This window comes from Lycium ferocissimum, chromosome 9, assembly GCF_029784015.1.
Source record: "Lycium ferocissimum isolate CSIRO_LF1 chromosome 9, AGI_CSIRO_Lferr_CH_V1, whole genome shotgun sequence".
Classification (NCBI taxonomy): domain Eukaryota; kingdom Viridiplantae; phylum Streptophyta; class Magnoliopsida; order Solanales; family Solanaceae; genus Lycium; species Lycium ferocissimum.
The window spans coordinates 50,794,251-50,813,711 of NC_081350.1; the positions used below are offsets into that span (position 1 = coordinate 50,794,251).

The 19,461-nt window shown below is 35.0% G+C and overlaps 2 protein-coding genes across 2 annotated transcripts; both read left to right on the forward strand.

Moving 5' to 3' along the window:
* The first annotated feature begins 824 nt into the window (after positions 1-824).
* Positions 825-5,794, forward strand: LOC132031202 (putative late blight resistance protein homolog R1B-16). Its single transcript, XM_059421086.1, is given in 5 exon segments — positions 825-878; positions 969-1,032; positions 2,521-4,750; positions 4,752-5,260; positions 5,419-5,794. Coding segments are annotated over 3 exon segments (2,841 nt in total). The 5' UTR covers positions 825-878; positions 969-1,032; positions 2,521-2,543; the 3' UTR covers positions 5,544-5,794.
* A 3,550-nt stretch (positions 5,795-9,344) lies between these two features.
* Positions 9,345-17,827, forward strand: LOC132031204 (kinesin-like protein KIN-14Q). Its single transcript, XM_059421087.1, has 18 exons — positions 9,345-9,589; positions 9,677-9,757; positions 10,379-10,429; positions 10,515-11,056; positions 11,160-11,328; positions 11,447-11,508; positions 11,612-11,792; positions 11,870-11,946; positions 12,552-12,654; positions 12,762-12,860; positions 12,950-13,126; positions 14,197-14,476; positions 15,004-15,165; positions 15,249-15,464; positions 15,552-15,589; positions 15,841-16,004; positions 16,107-16,232; positions 16,528-17,827. The coding sequence occupies exons 1-18, from the start codon at positions 9,496-9,498 to the stop codon at positions 17,350-17,352; spliced, it is 3,447 nt and encodes a 1,148-aa protein (XP_059277070.1). The 5' UTR covers positions 9,345-9,495; the 3' UTR covers positions 17,353-17,827.
* Positions 17,828-19,461: the final 1,634 nt, after the last annotated feature.

Consider the following 19,461-nt stretch of genomic DNA (forward strand, 5'->3'; position numbering starts at 1 on the left):
ATGCCAAGAAGAATTATAAAGTGTAAGCAAAATCTAACAAAGCACAAAATATATAGTTTTTAAAAGTTGAGTTTCAAGCATATTTTGATTAGCTTAATCAATCGAATTCAATAAATGCTAGTCAAATTGAAAATGCCAATTAAAAGTGGACAAAGTTAGTCCAAATAAATTTGTCGCACCAGTAAAAGAAAGCAATTGCAGCCACTTCTAACTTTGTCCACTTTTAATCGGCATTTTCAAAAGTATAAATCATTGTACCATCTTTTTGTGAGAATCAGGCTCTACGATGAATCTTTTTGTTGCACCAGTCTAGTAAAAGAAAGCAATTGCCTGATTCTCACAATAACGAAAAAGCATAACAAAGAAAAATATTAATTTAATCACTAAGAAACAAATATGACAACATAGGAGAAAACATTACCTCTAGAGCTGAATTAACATTAGGACTGGGGCAATATTAATCAAATGACAAGAAAAGAATACGGAGAATACTGGAACCTTTTTGTTTTATATGTTAAAAGTTAGCCGTTTTAGAAATTGAAAGGCTTTTAACGGATGTATTAAAGTTCGTCATTAATCGAGCAATCGTGTAATACATTTGAATACTTTCAGCTTTTTGGCCATTACTCTCTTTTCATGCAGTAAAGTGCATTAAACTACAATCGTGGCAATCAATTGTCTATTATTGAGCACAATAATTAAGAGATAATTAGAGTTTTACATTTTATAATTAGAGAAAAGGCCAAAAAAAAGGAGAAAAAAGATAAATAATTTTCTAAGTCATAAAGAGTGTCACATCACCTTGTCTATACCTAACTTTATATTATATATAAATTTAGCAGATCACTGGTACCATTAACCATTTCAGCCACTCAGAGGTATACCTTTTTTCTCTATATACTAGAGATTTGTGTCCTTTATCCATTTATTTGCTGATTATACTGATCATATTTGTGTTTTTATCACAGTACTTGTTGCAGTGCTTTTGCAGCTTGTTGCTACTACAAAATCCTCTTGTATCGCCATTGAAAGGTTTGTTTCCATTAATTACTCAAGTCATTTGATTAGAACTTATTACAGCAAAAGAACACTTGTAGTGGCTTCTCAAAGCTTAAATTAGCTTCTTGCGCTATATATAGTACAAGTCTATATAACCAAACTTTTGGAAGATGCATAAAGATAGAGGTTGTGTTTGGTATGGAGGAAAATGTTTTCTGTTCCAATTTTCTCATGTTTGGTTGGCTTGAATGTTTTGGGAAATATTTTCGCTACGAGCACATTAATGATTTCCCTAGCAAAGAGGAGAGAAAACATCTTCCAAAAATCTCCAACTGATGGTTTCAAAATCCCCCAAACCCCAAAACCACCAATCGAGAAGAACACTTCTCTGTTTGGATGGTTGTTTCCCATGGTTCATTAATGTACGGTATGGTATGACATAGTATGATGTTGTATTGTATTGAACTGTATTAATGAACACTAGACTGTATCGTTTGTTGCGGTTTAATAACATTTTTTTGGTTTGATTTGACTACATGGTACTAGATAATAGCATGTAAGTTTATTAAAATACCCTTAATTCTTAATTAGAAATTCATTTATATATATTAATATAACTCGGTAAAGGATAAAATATGAACTTTAAAAAATAAGTAGGTGGTGGGTGGAGGTGGTCAATGGGTGTGGTGGTGGAGGGGTGGGTGGTTTGAGGTGGGTGGTTGTGGGATGAGGTGGGGGTAGTGGCTGGTAGGGTGGGGGTGAGGGGTAGTGGTGGTGGGGTGGGGTGGGTGTGATGGGTGGGTGGGTGAGGGTTTAATGGAGAAATGAAATGGGTAACTACGCAAAAACCACCAAACTCGTGGTTACGGAAATTGAACTTTTTCATTATTATATAACCACGGAATTATAACGGGTTTACAACACTATATAACATAATTTTAGAACAATGGATACAAACATGGTTTCATACAAAACCATATATTAATGAACCACGGGAAACAACCATCCTAAAAGAATGCAGAAATTAAAGTGACAATATTTTTATATTGGTTAGGATGATCTAGTTCCCTTGGGTTGAAAGGGTGTTCTTTGTAAACTCTTGTAATTTGTTCTCGTACAGTTGTGACACTCAATCTCTCTTCTTGTAACTTTTGATAATACTCTAGATTTGTATTAAATCTTCCTTCGTTGATTAATTTGTATTCCTTCCAAACTTGTTTTCCCGTTGAATTCCTATTGAATCTTGTTGGTACTGAATTGATTTACATAAACGAGTATTAGAGTATACCAGTTGATTTGTGCTCTTTAAATTATCGTACAGTAAGTCGACTTTGCTTATAAGGAAATACTCACATTAATTGAGTCATCATTAAAACTGAAACCTAAAACTGCTTATAGGGACAATATTTTCTGCTTACTTACCTATCACCAAAAGATAAGTAAGAAAACCACAATTTACCTGGAAAACGTTTTCCCTCATACCAAATACATCACTGACCTCTTGCAGCTTGCAACTTTCAGGTCATAATTGGAATACAATAGAGATGGCTTATGCTAGTGTTGCTTCTCTTATGAGAACGATGGAATCAGTCTCGACATCCAATTCGCCGGTGTTATCTCTAATTTGTGAGCACAGAGAAGAATTTCATGCTCTTCGTGAAAAAGGAAGTTCCTTGGAAGTATTTCTCAAGAACTTTGAGAAAAACAATGATTCTGGGGGAATTACAGATCTGGAAACACAGATAAAAGAAGTTGCAAATGCCGTTGAACATACAATTCAGCTGAGACTAACAGAATTTGTAATGGCAAATGATCAAATGAAGAAAGAAAAGGCACATGAGAGGCTTTGTGATAGCCTACAAAAAGTAGCAGAGGACGTTGATCATATCTATCAAGTAGCAAAGGAAATTGATCCGGTCCAGAAAGAGTCGACAAAGCTTCAAGATAAAGGCGACCAAGCACTAAACAAATCTTTGGTTCAAGTTTTTTCAAGTTCAACAAAAGATATTCTGAATGTTAAGAACAATATGGTGGGACGTGATGATCAGAAGGAAAGGTTGCTAAAAGATCTTACTAGAGGCTTCTCTAGTGAGCTCAAAGTCATCCCGATCGTCGGGGTGGGTGGCATTGGTAAAACAACTTTAGCAAAAGAAGTTTTCAATGATTTATTAATTCGATCTCATTTTGATGTTCGTGCCTGGGCTACTATATCTCAACATAATATAAAAAATATTCTGGTAAGCCTTCTTCATTCTACAGTCGGGAAAGTTTTAGAGGAAAATGAGACAGAACTAGCAGACATGCTACAAAAAAGTTTGAAGGGTAAGAGGTATTTAATCGTCATGGATGACATGTGGAGCAGTAACGTATGGGATGATGTAAGGGCAATGTTTCCAATACAAAAAAATGGGAGTCGGATATTGCTGACTACCCGTAACGCTGAAGTAGCTTGTTTTGCTGGTACGGAGAATCTTTCTTTGCATATGGGCTTCATGGATCCAGATGAGAGTTGGAACCTTTTTAGAAGTGCGGCATTTGCAAATGAAGCCTTACCATCTAAATTTGAGACTATTGGGAAACAAATTGTAGACAAATGTCACGGGTTACCGCTAACTATTGTCGTGGTTGCTGGGCTTCTATCCAAATCTGAAAGGAGAATAGAAGATTGGGAAAATGTTGCTGAAGACGTCAAGTCATTTGTCACAAAAGACCCTAATGAGCACTGTTTACATGTCCTTGGATTGAGTTACAATCACTTGACCAGTGACCTAAAAGCATGCCTTCTATATTTTGGAATTTTCCCAGAAGACAGTGAGATTTCAGCAAAGAGGTTGGTGAGATTATGGATAGCTGAGGGGTTTTTGAAGTTGGAAAAAGATTTTGAAGGAGAGGCTGAGAAGTGTTTACAAGATCTTATCGATAGATGTCTAGTTCTTGTCATCGAGAAAAGCTTAGATGAATCAAAACTTAGATCTTGTAAGGTTCATGATCTAATATATGAGCTGTGCTTGAGAGAAGCTCAAAGTCAAAAGCACTTTGTCATGAACGACATTGTAGTTGATGATGGGCCAAATCATGTTCCTTTAGAATGTCATCACCTTCGTAAGCATAAAATGCAGCCCTTTAAGAGATGGACTGATGATGGTGATATTGATTATGGTTCTTATAGGGCCCTTCTTACCCCTAAACATCATCATTCGATAAGTCGGCAGAGAGATGATGACGACAACAATCTCTTGAAACGAACTCGTGGTATTTTCTCCTTTTGTCGTTATTCATATTTTTCTCTCGAGTCAGAGCTTATTCATTTCAACTTTCTCAGAATATTGGACTTGAATCCTGTAGAGTTTGATATTTTCCCTCCACAGATACTAAGCCTTATTTGGTTGAGGTACCTAGTATTGTCTGGGCATTTTGTCATACCTCCAGAAATTTGCAGGTTATGGAATTTGCAAACATTCATTGTTGAAGGGTTTGGTTGGAATAGTTTTACTTTGCCGGAACAAATTTGGGAACTAATGCAATTAAGGCATCTACAAATGGACAGATTCTTTTTGCCAAATCCCTCAAGTGCATCTGTGGACAAAGAGAGGTACTTGGGTTTTCCGAATTTACACACTATTTTTAGCTTGTCTCCAAGTTGTTGCACGGAGGAGATTATCTTAGGGATTCGGAATGTCAAAAAATTAAGAATCTTTGGAGATGAGGATGAATATATGTGTCAAGAATCTAGACTCTTCGACAATCTTGTCCAAACTTGAAACATTGAGTTTTCGACTTCATTTTCCGTGGATGTCAGACAACATTTCACCAGTGACCATTCCAAGTGTGAAAGCTTATCCAGCAACACTCAAGAAGTTAAAGTTGTTCCGAACTTGTCTAAGGTGGGAGGACTTGAACATCATAGATGAGTTACCTAATCTTGAGGTCCTGAAGCTGATATTAGATGCTTATTGTGGTGATGAATGGTATCCGATTGCTGGGGGATTTACTCGGTTAAAGCTTTTGCTAATTGAAACTTGTGATCTTAAGTACTTGAAAGCCACAAATGACAATTTTCCCATCCTTGAGCGCCTCCTGATTAGAGAATGCCGGTATTTGGAAGAGATACCCATCGAGTTTGCAGATATCGACACACTACAACTAATTGAGTTAAAAAGGTGCAATCCCAAACTTGAGGCTTCTGCTACACAAATTCAACAAGAACAAGAAGACCTCAGAAACAATCCTGTGGATGTTCGTATCCTACAGTCATATTCAGGTGCGTATAACATAATATTCCAGAATGAACTTCCCATAATTTCTTATGATTCTTAAGCATTATCAAGGTTCGACTCTATATTGTGTGAATTTTTAAGTAAAGACCCCATGATATTTTACTTTTGCGACTTCATTCAACTTCTCTCAACCATTCTGTAGGAGGGGAGAAGAGGAGGAGGACGAGGATGAGGATGAGGATGAGGAAGAGGAAGAGGAAGATGAGGAGGACGACGAAGAGGAGGACGAGGAAGAGGAGGAGGAAAAAGAGATCCCTAAATATTTAACTGCTAAGCAGATAAAGTTGAATATCTTCTTTATTGTCCTTGTCATTTCTCAGTGTTTTTGTTTTTATAAAAAATTCGGGCTTAACCTCTCGCCATTAGGTGACTTTTCTTGTAAAAGAAAATAAACAGTAGCATTGCATAGAGGTATTTTTGGAGATCTTGTTTGATGGCATCATTCATATCTAGTCATCAAATATTTAATGACAGGTACCAGTTCATTATGTTTTTTATAAATATTGCTCATTGGTTTGCTAATTTGTTCATAGATACAATGAGATTCTCCACTCTTTGTCACAAGCTATTTCAGTGACTTATTAATCTCCAATCTTCATCAACACCAGGTAATGTGAAGGTGCTATATAACCAACATGGTTTTAATTTATTATAGGGGAAAAGGCCAAATTTACTTATGAACTGTGTGAAGTTACTTAACTATTCATTAGCTAAATGCTCCTAACAAGAATTCCAGATTGAAAGCTCCTCTACTGAGAAAATAAGTATTAACTTTTGAAGTGTATCATAGAAATTTGAAAGGTAAAGGGAGAAATCTAATCAGGAGTTGAGCAGTACTACATATATGGAACAGATTTTTTGCTTTATGACACCATTTCTTTGACTTAAACATAACTTGTAGAAATGTAAAATCACGTGTAGTAACTAGCACTACTCCCTCCGTCCCAATTTAAGTGAGGCCATTTGACTAGACACGGAAATTAAGAAAGAAAAAAAACTTTTGAAATTTGTGATTTAAAACAAGCTTTAGGTAAATGTGTGGCTATAAATTATCTCATAAAGTTCAATTATTTTTTAATATAGAAAGGTGACTTTTATCTCATAAAGTTCAATTATTTTTTAATATAGAAAGGTGACATTTTTTTTGGGACAAATTAGAAAAGAAATTGTGTCACATAAATAAATTGAGACAGAGGGAATAATAACTTAAGTAGTAACTTCACGTTCATGTCATTTGCAAGAATATTGTTGACCAGTGTTTTAAGAGGCGGGGGCGCGAGGCAAGGCGTTTTACGCAGCACAGGTCGAGGCGTAAGCCCCGAGATATGGGGCGTAAGTCCCATGGATCTACGGGGTGTATGTCTCATGTATCTTCAATTTTATAATTTTTATTACTAAAAAAATGAGTAATAGTAAAATATTCATTAAAATATGCAAATAAATTCAAATAAATCACTAATAATATATAATAAAAAAAATTATAGTTATTATCTGAGAAAGGTAACAACAAAACAAAAAATGATATAGCCTATATAATCTTTAAAATGAAATCTTCATCCACTTCATAATTAATCTCCACGTCTATTAGTCATTCCCACCCTCAACTAATATTTGCAGTTTTTTATTTATATATTACAAAGAAGGAGAAGGGTAAAAAGTGAAAGAGCAATAACAAAAAAATGGATAAAGTTGCTTCAGGAATATTGTGCTATGAAATCTCTATCCTATCAATTTCAGATATAATTATCTAGAAAAACTATTTATGGCAGTGTTACTTTCTATGAATTAGGGCGGGGTGGATGAAATGGAGGCTCGCAGTGCTATTAGTCCTGCCACCACAACTAATATACAAAGTGGTGGTTAGGACCGACCATTTTGTATGGGCGGAGTGTTCTTCACGTTATTTATATATTACAAAGAAGGAGAAGGGACGCTATCCGGACAAGTGCGGAGTGAAGACAAGAGCGGGAAACGAGAAGATAACAGAGAAAAATGGATGGATGGTTTCGAAGAAGGGGTAGGCCGAAGAAGTATTGGGAGAGGTGATTAGACAGATATAGCGCGATTCATACTTACCGAGGACATGACCTTAGATAGGAGGGTATGGAGGACTCGGATTAGGGTGAAGGCTAGTAGATAGTAACGTTTATCCTTTCATATTAGTAGTCACATTTGTGCTTTGATTTCTTCTATATTTGTTATCCCGTAATTATCTTATTTTATCCGTGATAGAAAAAGTCAATTTGCATTTCCATATCGGAATCTCTTGGCCTTATCGACCTCTTGTTATGCTTTTATGCTTTTATGCTATGAATCTTTCGTTGCTTTCCTTATTTATATATTTTGTTGAAAACTTTCTATGAATGTTGCTTTTCTTATTTATATATTTTGGAAAAATAACTACAACATGAAAACATGATAACATAAAGTATAAATATCATTAAATTAACAATAAAAATCATAATCTATAGCAAAAATACTTTTAAAACAATAAAATCAAATTTAACGCCTAGGGCGTACGCTTTTACGCCCGAGCTTACGCTTTTATGCCCGGGCTTACGCTTTTACGCCCGGGACTTACGCCCCAAATTCTAGGGCGTACGCCCTATGGATCTACGCCTTTTATTTACGGCCCGGAGCATTTTTGGTACCCCCGAGACTCGCCCCGAAAACGCCTCTGAAAACACTGTTGCTGACCTCTCCTTTCGCAACATTACAGATAATGTCATTTGGAACATCATTGACATGTTGCACTTGCTGATTATAGCGATGGTTTATGCTGGTTTGGCGTTGAATGCCTTCTTCTTGTCTTCCTCTGTATTCAATTTTTGGGCAATTGTTTTGTGCATATATCCAAACTTTCAGTCACGAGTGCATTTGTTTATACCAAATCAACAAATGCAAGATACGTGTCTTTTGTACACATTTATCACTTAAGTCAAGTGATATGTATATTTACTTTAATAAGGTTATGATTTCGTGTAAATACCCAGCACGAATAATTTTTTACCAAGAGGGTAAATACTTATCCGTACTGATGTTTACACTACTCCATTGAATACATAATACATTGAATACATGACACATGTCTTCATATACGTTTTTTTTCACTAGTAGTCTATTTCCCCAAGCTTCCAAAATCTAAGTACTTTTAGAGAGTTGCAGTTTGTATTTGACTAATCAATTTTAAAACGAAAAAGGGTCAAATATACCCCTATACTATGAGAAATGGTTTAAATATACCCCTCGTTATATTTTTGGTCTAAATATACCCCTACCGTTGTATTTTTTATCCAAATATAACCCTTTTCTGTTAAAATTATTCAAGGTGGACACCAGATCTGACGTGACACTGACAACTCTGTGAGGTGGTCACCACGTGGCATACCTTTTCATCACCCCAACTTGTTTACCGCTCTCTTCCCCTTCTTCTTCCACCACTACCATCTCTTCTCCCTTCACAACTTCTGCCACCATTAGCACCACCACACCACCATCTCCATCTTTCACTCCCTCTCTCTCTGCTCATCTTCTCCTTGTTTTTACACAACCAATAACCTAAAATTCTAACGACACGTAGTGAGGTAGCATGCTACGTGGTGTTCATTTCTGATATTACAGAGGTATATATTTGACCCTTTTCCATTTTGAAAAACACTTTTATCAATATTAGAACATCAATTTATGCTTGACCAAGGTTTCAAAAGCGCTTCCGAGAAAAAATTATGAAAAACAATTTCTGTTACTACTCAAAAATACATATTTTATTACTAAAAGTTTGGTCAAACACCTTAATTCTCTAAAATAATTTTTTTTAAAAATACTTCAACTTTTCAAAATCTTGACCAAACCAACTATAAATCATAGTTAGTTAATGAATAATTTTTACCTTAATTTATGGTAACTTAACTATGATAGTGTGTATAACCAGATGCAAGTCAAGTTTTTACCACAAAAGAGACTTTGATTAGTAGAATCCTATGTAGCCTGATTTACAATATTCTTTTTCCTTCAAAACACTTTATTTTTGGCCCGGTCTTGAATTTTCAAATTTCAAAAAAATACCCAACGTTCATCTTTCATCATATGAGAAATTAACGGCCTTTCAAAAGGAACTTTCTTTTCTTGATCTCTCTCTCTCTCTCTCTCTATTGAAAAGCATTAAATCTCTTTTTTTGATTACCACTACCCTTTTTCATTTCAAATTTTACTTTATCAAATGGATGTTGATGACTGGCATGATCCACTTCTTATTACTGATGCTTTTTCCCAACAACAACAACAAGAACTGTCACTTAGCTCTCACAATTACTGTAAGAACTTGACGACTTTTATTCAGTGCACACTTAAACTTATACATAGAGTTGTAGCTTATTGTTCTCTTACTTTGTATTTGGCAGACCCCTTTTCCCCATTGCATGATTATTCAGTAAATACACTAATGGAAGATTCTGATTGTTTTACCCCAATCAAGATTGAAGGTAATTATAATTATGACCCTTTTTCTTATGCACTTGAGCAATTCTTGAAAAGATGGAGTTTTTTTTTTTTTTTTTTAATTTGTTATGTTTTATGTGCATTGTTGTTTCTTAGAAGAAATGAATGCTGAAAATGTGATTAATTGTCAAAGAATTGATTTTTTTTTTAAAACTTTATATTAGGGTTTTCAAGATTTTGAATTGTTTCTTGAAATGTACTAGGTAGAAACTGAAGGTAATTATGCACCCCTTTTTTATGCACTTAAAAATTCTTGAAAAGATAGAGTTTTTTTTTTTTTTTTTTTTTTTTTTATTGATTGTGTTTTATGTGCATTGATTGTTTCTTAGAAGGGTGTAATGCTGAAAATATCAAGGATGCACTTGCTTAAAATCTGATTAATTTTGGGATATTAAAAAAGATTTGATGTTTTAAACTTTATATCAGGGGTTTTCAAGATTTTGAATTGATCAAGGTGATTGTTTTCTTGAAATGTACTAGGTAGACACATGTTGGGGTTTTCATTAACATCTCCTCATTTTTTTCTTTAAATTAGGGAGATTGTTTTTTTTTTTTTTTTTTTTTTGATTGATTGTTGTTTATGTGCATTGATTGTTTCTTGGTAGGGAGCAATGCTGAAAATTTCAAGGATCCAGTTGCAGAAAATGTGATTAATGGTGGGTAATTGTCAAAGATTTGATTTTTTTAATAATTTATATTAGGGGTTTTCAAGATTTTGATTGTTTCTTGAAATTTTACTAGGTAGAGACATGTTGGGGTTTTCATTAACATCTCCTGATATGGTGATCTGTACTGGATCACCGGATATACCTCGACGAAGCTATGGAGATTCACCCGAGTTTTTTAAGGGTTGCTCCATTTCTCTAGAAAATGGAATTAAGGGATCTGAAGAGGCCCAAGCTGCTACAAAGTTATCGATAAATGATGAAGATTTGTGTTTGCCAGCTCAATTTGAGCTTCCTTCTCCTCCGGTTGTTGAAGAGAACACATCAGGTGTTTCAGTTCCTATAGTTAGTGTTAATGTTGGATCAACAGATTGCATCAGTTTTGAGAATGACATTCAATTTTCAGAGGATAAATATTTTATTGGAGGCAATATTCTGAGGACTGACAATAAATTATGCCCTAGCATTTATCAGACTGCACGTGTTGGAAATTTTTCGTACCACTTTAATAACATAGTTGCTGGTTTTTATCATGTTGATCTGCATTTTATGGAGCTGGTATTTACTTATGGTTCTCCGGGATTGAGAGTCTTTGATGTTTACATTCAAGAGCACAAGGTGAGAATCAATCACCTTTAGTCCAATTATCAGCTCAACTACAATTGCATGTTATGAGAATGCTGCAGTTCTAATGTTGGATTCGGGCTGAAATTTTGTGTAGGTTATTTCATCTTTAGACATTTTTGCGCGTGTGGGTGCAAATAAGCCCTTGCTGATATCTGACCTTGAAGCTCATGTTGATGGTGAAGAAGGGATTTCCATAAGATTTGAAGGGGTAATAGGAACGCCAATAGTTTGTGGCATTTCTATAAGGAAACATTCTTCAAGAAGTAAGTCGAGAACTTATTAGTATACCTAGCTATTTTTAACATCTTTGCAATTTGACTCCATGCCATCTTTTTCTTGACATACTGATGAACCGGAGTAACTTGTATGCTTGTATATCAGGTACTGGAGAGCTTGAATTACTTCAGTTTTCGGAAAATCGTCCACAAAACAACTCACTAGAGGTTCAAGTCTTTAATGGCCGCCTATATATTATAAAAGAGAAAATCTGTGGCTAAAAAGCATTAGAAGCTTGAAATAATCTATACTTGTTTTGTTATTATCTAGGTAAATGGTGATATTCAGGCAGATGGAGAGCTTCAAAAGAAACTGAAAGAAGTAAAGAGGCAGGTGGAGGAACTTCAAAGGGAGAATGAAATAAAAAGCAAAGAATGTGCTGAAGCTTGTAACTCCTTAAAGGAGCTTCAGAATGAGCTCATGCGCAAGTCAATGCACGTTGGATCACTCGGTAAAGAAATTATTTCTCTTCAATAGAACTGCTTAAACTTTTCCAAAACAAATATGCTAATAGTGCTTTGCCTATAGCTTTCGCGATTGAGGGCCAAGTGAAAGAAAAGAGCAGGTGGTTTTCATCCTTGAGAGATCTGACAAGGAACTTGAAGGTAACTAATTTTTGTGCTTATTTCAGAGTAAAATGACAAAAATGGTCCCTTATGTTTGATGGTAGGTTCAAAATAGTCCCTTAATTATGCACTTAACCGTTTTTGTCCTTTAAGTTTGCCAAAATTTAACACCTTTTAGTCACCTCCAAGTATTTACATAACTCTGTCTGTTAGATTTGACGGGAACTATGAAAAAAAGTAAATTAGCAGTTTTGGTAGTTTCTGATATTTTAAATTTATTTCTAGAGTCTGGTGTAACTTTTTGAGGTGTAGTTTCTAGTACTTTTTATATCTTTTTAGTGTCTACTTTAGTTTTTCGTATTGCATATTATAGGATTTGATGAGACTCTCTTGGTGTTTATAGTTAAATCATTTTTTTATACTTCCCGTCAAATTTAACATACATAGTTCAGTAAATATTTGACACTAAAACTGTTAACTTTTGGATAACTTAAAGGACTAAAACTGTTAAGTGCATACTTAAGGGACTATTTTGAACCTACCCTCAAGCATATGGGACCATTTTTGTCATTTTTCTCGCTTTTTCATATGTTTCTCGTACCCAATAAGTAAATATAATGATTTTGTTCAAATTTATTCTGCAGATTCTGAAAATGGATCAGATTCAAGTTACTGAAGAAGCATTGTTATATAAGCAGCAACTCCTAGCAGATTTTGCAACTATGAGCTCGACCATTCAGTCCAAATGTAAACCATTTTTTATACACTAGAGTTCAGTTACGTTAAAAATAAAATCTTTAATTTCCTTGGAAGTGAAGTTGATGGTTTTGTAATTTCTGTTCTTATGATCACAGTAATGGAACAAGTTGAATTGCATGAAGATCTCAAGACCAAGTTCATCAAGGGTGCTAAGGAACGAAAGGAACTTTATAACAAGGTTTTGGATTTAAAAGGTAAGCGATCAGTACGTTACGACACTTACAAGAGCAATTAGTTCATTATCATATGGCTTGTTTGACTCTACTGGATTGGATTGCTTCAGGGAACATTAGGGTCTTTTGCCGGTGTAGGCCTTTGAACACCGAAGAGAAAGCTGCAGGAGCTTCAATGTCGATTGACTTCGAAGCTGCAAAAGATGGAGAGCTCTCTGTGAAGTCCAATGGCATGTCTAAAAAGACCTTCAAGTTTGATAGTATTTTTAGCCCCCAAGCCGACCAAGGTAAACTACCCCACAATCAGTCTTGATGTAAGTTAAGGCTAGTGCGAGCAGCGAGCAATCACTTTAGCTAAGAAGCATGGTGCTAAGTTAAGAATACTTCTGAAAAAGTAGTGCTAGAAAGAGTACTTCGAGATCTAAGGGAGCAATCACTCAAAATTGAGGTGTTTGGCCAAGCTTTTAGGAGAAGAAAAAATGTTTTTTAAGTTGAAGCAGAAGCTGATTTTGAGAAGCTGAAAAAAGTAGCTTCCTCCAAAAGTACTTTTTTGAAATACACTTTGACAAAAATACACTTAGAAGCACCTTTTAAAAGCTTGGCCAAAACACTAATTGCTGCTCAAAAGTGCTTTTCAAATTGATTAGCTAAACATAAACTGCTTCTCACTTAAAAGTACATTTTCGAAAAGCACTTTTCAGAATCTTATTTTAGAGGCTTGGCCAAACAGGGCTATAAGTTAAGAATAATGCTAGGCTTTCTCTTTAACTGAATTTATAATTGTTGTCAATAAGTGATTTGACTAATGGTTTTGAATCCGAGGAATGTAATCTGTTCTCAAGAAAAAAGAGTTCATGGAGTTGGAAAAACATCCAATTTGGAGGCATAAGTAGGCAACAAGTCCTTGATCTAGATCATAATAATTTGGCTTATATCGGTGATTAGTCTAAACTTTAAAATTCATATATTGATCTCCCTAGCAAGGATATGTTAATTGAAATTCTTTACTGTATAATAGAATCTGTTACCTAGAAATATAAAAATCTCATAGAATAAAGAAACTATGGCAAACTCCTAGAGATCAGGAGAAAGAAGGAGAAATATGGAGCAACTCTTGTCCAACACTATATTACACTTTCTATAAATATATCTGGAGTTATTGAGTCTAAATAGCATTGTACGAAAAAGGATTCATTATAATGCTCTGGATAATTGTAAGTAGAAAAAAAGATAAATAAGCTAATCTAAGATACTGTAGCAATAATCACCAGAACAATCTGCATAGGAACCAATAATTTTGATGAAGTGTCATTTTCTCCCTATTTACACGATTTCCTTTTGCTTGTTATTACAATAGCTGAAGTTTTTGAGGACACAGCTCCCCTGGTAACCTCAGTTCTAGATGGGTACAATGTCTGCATATTTGCCTATGGCCAGACAGGTACTGGTAAGACATTTACAATGGAGGGCACAGAAGAATCTCGTGGGGTCAATTACCGGACTCTTGAGGAACTATTTCGCAATATTGAGGAGCGAAAGAATGCATTTCAGTATGAAATATCTGTGAGCGTCTTGGAAGTATACAATGAGCAGATTCGAGATTTGCTAGTTTCAGGAACTCAACAAGTCGTTAAAAGGTAGCTATAAAATAATTTGCTTACTTTGTTTACAAGCTAGTGGAGTAATACTTTCCGAACTTGCCAAGTTGTTACGTACAACAGAACACTGTAGTTGGTAAACAAACCTCTATATAGTGAATAACTGCTTGTCTAATTAAGGACCATCTTACAAGTTACAAGTGTAGTAGAAGTAAACGTTTTCCCACTGCTGGTGCTTTATTTCAAATAGATAGATTTCACTAGAATATGATTGTTTATCAGTTTCATCCCGCCGGACAAAATTAATTACAGGCGCTAAACCAAAACATACGAAACCTGGACACTAATTATGTATATTATATGTATATTTATACTTAATATACAAAACATATAAATTTGTACCGGCTATTATGTTTTAGAGCGGTCCAAAAGTATAATTATTACTTTACAATACGTGTATGCCTGAGGATGATCAACTTTGTTTTTCCTTACGGTGGACTACAGCGAATACGATTCTAATCCTAAACTGCCTCATAACGAATGCTGGTTCTATGATTTCATTTTAGGCTTGAAATAAAGCAAGATGGAGAAGGAATGCATCATGTTCCCGGACTAGTTGAGGCCCACGTGAATAATGTGAATGAGGTTTGGGAAGCCTTACGAACTGGTAGCAATGCAAGGGCAGTTGGATCAACCAATGCAAATGAGCACAGCAGCCGATCACATTGGTTTGTGCCATCATAACTTATGGTAGATTTTGTTTTGTTTACATTATGTCACCATTACTAAACCTGGTACATCGTGTGTGTAGCATACATTGTGTAATGGTAAAGGGAGAGAATTTGCTAAACGGGGAATGCACAAGAAGCAAACTGTGGCTAATTGATCTAGCAGGAAGTGAGAGGATAGCAAAGACAGAAGTACAGGGTGAAAGGCTAAAAGAAACCCAAAATATAAACAGATCTCTTTCTGCCCTTGGAGATGTGATATCTTCACTTGCAACAAAAAGCGCACATATTCCATTCCGGTACTTGCAATATTCTTGTGCTCATTCTCAATTTATTTGGTAATATCTCCCTTTCTGATTTTCTTTCTTTTTTCAATCGTCTAATAGGAACTCGAAACTTACTCATTTGCTCCAAGACTCACTAGGTATTTCTCTGACTTGGTTGATTCATGAACTTCAGAAGAAACTATAAGCAACTAGGACCTGATAGACCTTTTTTCATTTTTGGCTAGCCAAAATATACGAAACATATACACTGATTATAGATATAATCTGTATATTTTATGTATAAATTGTATATTATATGTATATTTATACGTAATATACAAAACATATACATGTCAGCTATTATTTTTTAGAGCTGTACAAAAATGTAATTATCCCTATATTTTTACAGGAGGAGATTCAAAGACATTGATGTTTGTACAGATCAGTCCAAATGAGAATGACTTGAGTGAGACTCTTTGCTCATTAAATTTTGCAAGTCGAGTTCGAGGTATAGAGCTAGGCCCAGCAAAGAAGCAAGTGGATAATATGGAGCTTCAGAAATACAAACAGATGGTAGCATAAACTTCTGTTTCAAAATTTACATAGATATATTTTTTTTAAAGTTTCCTTTGAACTAATCTCCCTGCCTTTTGGATATTCTATTCGCCTTGTTAGGTTGAAAAGGGCAAACAAGATATGAAGAACAAAGATTTTCAGATGAAAAAGATGGAAGATACAGTTCATGGCTTGGATATTAAGTTGAAAGAAAAGGATATGAAAAACAAAAACCTTCAGGAGAAGGTTTGAATTCGAACTCTTTCCAGATATGTGAAAGTACTCCCCCTGTCCCAATTTATTTGACACTCTTTCCTTTTGAGTCAGTCTAAAAAAGGACACCTTTCTATATTTAGTAAAAATTTAACTTTAAAATACCCATCTTACCCTTAATGAGATGATTTAGTCAGTTTAAAAATTTAACTTTAAACTTCGTGTCCAGTCAAACACCTTTAGGTAAATTGGGACAGAGGGACTATGAAATTTGTTGACGTATGAGTATATAGCTTTTAGCTGATTAGGCTGTCGATATGGTGTGCAGATTAAAGAACTAGAATCACAACTTCTTGTAGAGAGAAAACTTGCTCGACAGCACGTTGACTCTAAAATTGCTGAACAGCATATGAGACAACAGAACGAGGAAGATGCTGCACCTACGAGGCCACCACTTACCAGCAAAATTCTCACTCAAAAGACTTGTGATGAAAATAAGCTTCCACTTAATATTACCCGACCTCTTGCGGAGAACAATTCCCACAAACTCTCTGTGGCTTCTGCTACTACCGTGGATTGTCCTCTGAAGCACAATGACTACCTGACAGAAAAAGAAAACAAGGAAAACAATCCAGATATTGATGAACAACCAGTAGTTGTTCCAAAGAGGATGGGGAGAGCTTCTATGTGCCCGATTGCACACAGGAATATTCTGCCTACACCTGCTCCACGTCGTAACTCTCTAATTCCCCTGCGTGCTATATCAGCTGTACCTAAGTTGCCTCCTCCACTTTTTCCATTGAGGTCGATTCAATCAGAGGAGACGGAAGATGCTGACGGGGTTGGTCCAAAATGCTTACCGGAACTAACACAACAGGATAGTCCTAAAGAGCTTAAGACAGCTAATAAGAGGCTCGGCAGTGTTTTGAGACGAAGTCTTCAGAAGAAAATGCAGTTCAAGTCTCCTATGGAGAAAGTTAACGTCAGAAGAGTTGGTGTTAATGTGGGAATGGAGAAAGTTAGGATCTCGATTGGTAGCAGGGGAAGGATGGGACAAAGAGTGATGCTTGGTAATGCTAGAAGAGTTCCAAAAGAAAATAATCAGCAGAAGCAAAGATGGAATATTGGAACAGCCACAAAAGCTGTTTTATGATTCTGTTTAATTATTTACTTCTTCTTGGTTTTCCTGTGCTGTCTAATCGGCGTTGCTTCTTGCATGCATGCATGCAGCAACACAGGGCAAGTGAAAAAAAAAATGGTTTTTTAATTGTTTGGATGATGCTTATCATCTGCAGAAAGAATTGCAACTGTTTGATGTAACAAGGTATTGATTGGTGTAAATGCTTGAGTGATTTCTTGTCTTATGTGTTGTTCTTATTGAGTTATCTCCGGTGAAACTGTCTGGCAGTGTGACTGGAAAGTAAATGCTTGCTTGCTCGTTACAGATTGTGTGCTTATAAGATGGGCTAAGTAACATTTCCCATGTATTCAGCTGCCCATAATTATCATTATCTGCGTCCGTTATGTAGGTGGATCCCGGATTTCTCAGGATCGGTTTTCTGGTGAAGCTTATCGGGCCCATAATTATCATTATCTGCACGTTGTGCCTATTAAGCAGTTAGATTCCGAATTTCTCGGCATTAATTTTTTGGTGAAGCTTCTCGTAACCGGTCCGGTCACTGATGACTCACCTCATTATCATGGATTCCTTTCCAGGCTCGCCCTTGCTGAGCTGGATTTGACTAGATTTGCACTGCCACGTGTCATCCCTGAATAGTTCACGTGTTGGATCCGTATTTTGACCCATACATGCAATGATCTCATTTTGACTCCTTATTCTAGATAACTCAGATATTATGCAATTAAGTTCCAAGAATCCATTATGTTTGAAATTCTTTCTCCGTTAAAACTTAAATAGGCCATCATACAATTCATTTTCAAGACTTTATATCAATTAACCCTTCAATGAATTGAATATAATCTATATCTATTCGGTAGTTAATCAATTGAATATAATCACCTCTCTCGGTTTTAATTATATGCATCAAGTGATCTTCTAGATGAACTTCCTTCTCTTTCAAGTGAAGATAAACATTAAGTCTAGCCAAAACTCGTATCTAGTTTCAAGTGTATCAAAGTTATACAGAACAAATAAACACATTCATCATAAAACCAAAACCAAATCTATGACTCATACATAAATGCACAAGTTTATTTCTTTCCCATATTTCCAGATATATTAGCCTGCTAGGTAACAGTGAGTGGCACCGAGAATTCCAGATGGTTAATAAACTTTACTATATACTTATACTAAGACACAAATGCAGACTCAAGCTAGCAAAGGAAACTGTTAAAATGATAGAATTTGAACAAATAAAAGCATAGAGAATTTTTTTGGTAAGCTTGGACCCATATTGATATATGCTAATTGGCTTATAATTGCATAGTATTAAACAGTATAAGAAAATCTTGGAGTCCAAAATTGACTCATAAGAAAACTTATCAAATAACATGAAAAAAATTGTTTGCGGTTTGATTTGTTTAATATAATTATAGTAATAAAAGAAAAGACTTTTAATTAGTTTGATTTGATAATTATACAAATATTAGTTTGATTTGATAATTATACAAATTTATATAATAGTTGTATGCTGGACTAGTTGGTTATGCCCATTATTTGGCACAAATTCGTCCATCTATAATCCAAGCAAATATTGAGAGAATTATTCTCCCTAACCCATTTTAATAGTCGCTTTAGCAAAAAAAAAAAATCCAAAATAATTATTATGTTATGAATTTAAGACTAAAGTTGGCAATTATTTTTAACGATATCCTTAACATTAAAAAGCAGTTATTTTTTAATACTGCTCAATTTTCAAAAATCATTTAATGAATAGGATTAACTTAGTGAACAATATCTTGTACTTTTTTTTTTTCTCTCCTTTAGTGGCATGAAAAAAGCTAAAGCAACAGTTAAGATGAAAATGGGACGGAGAAGTATGATTTATTCGATTTTTTATTCAAAATCTTTTTAACCTACTCAATTATAATCTAACTTGCCGACACCCTAGCAGCAATCTTATGAAACGATTTCCTTTTGTTTCATACGTAACATCAAGATAAAGCTTCAATATTTAATATTATAAGGTGGGGATGTGTTACAACAGTATCAATCACCAAATTTTTTTTAGTATTCGTACTTCAAGTAATTTTTCAACTTATCCATCCATTGCTGGTGGTACTTTACTATTTTCTCAATTAC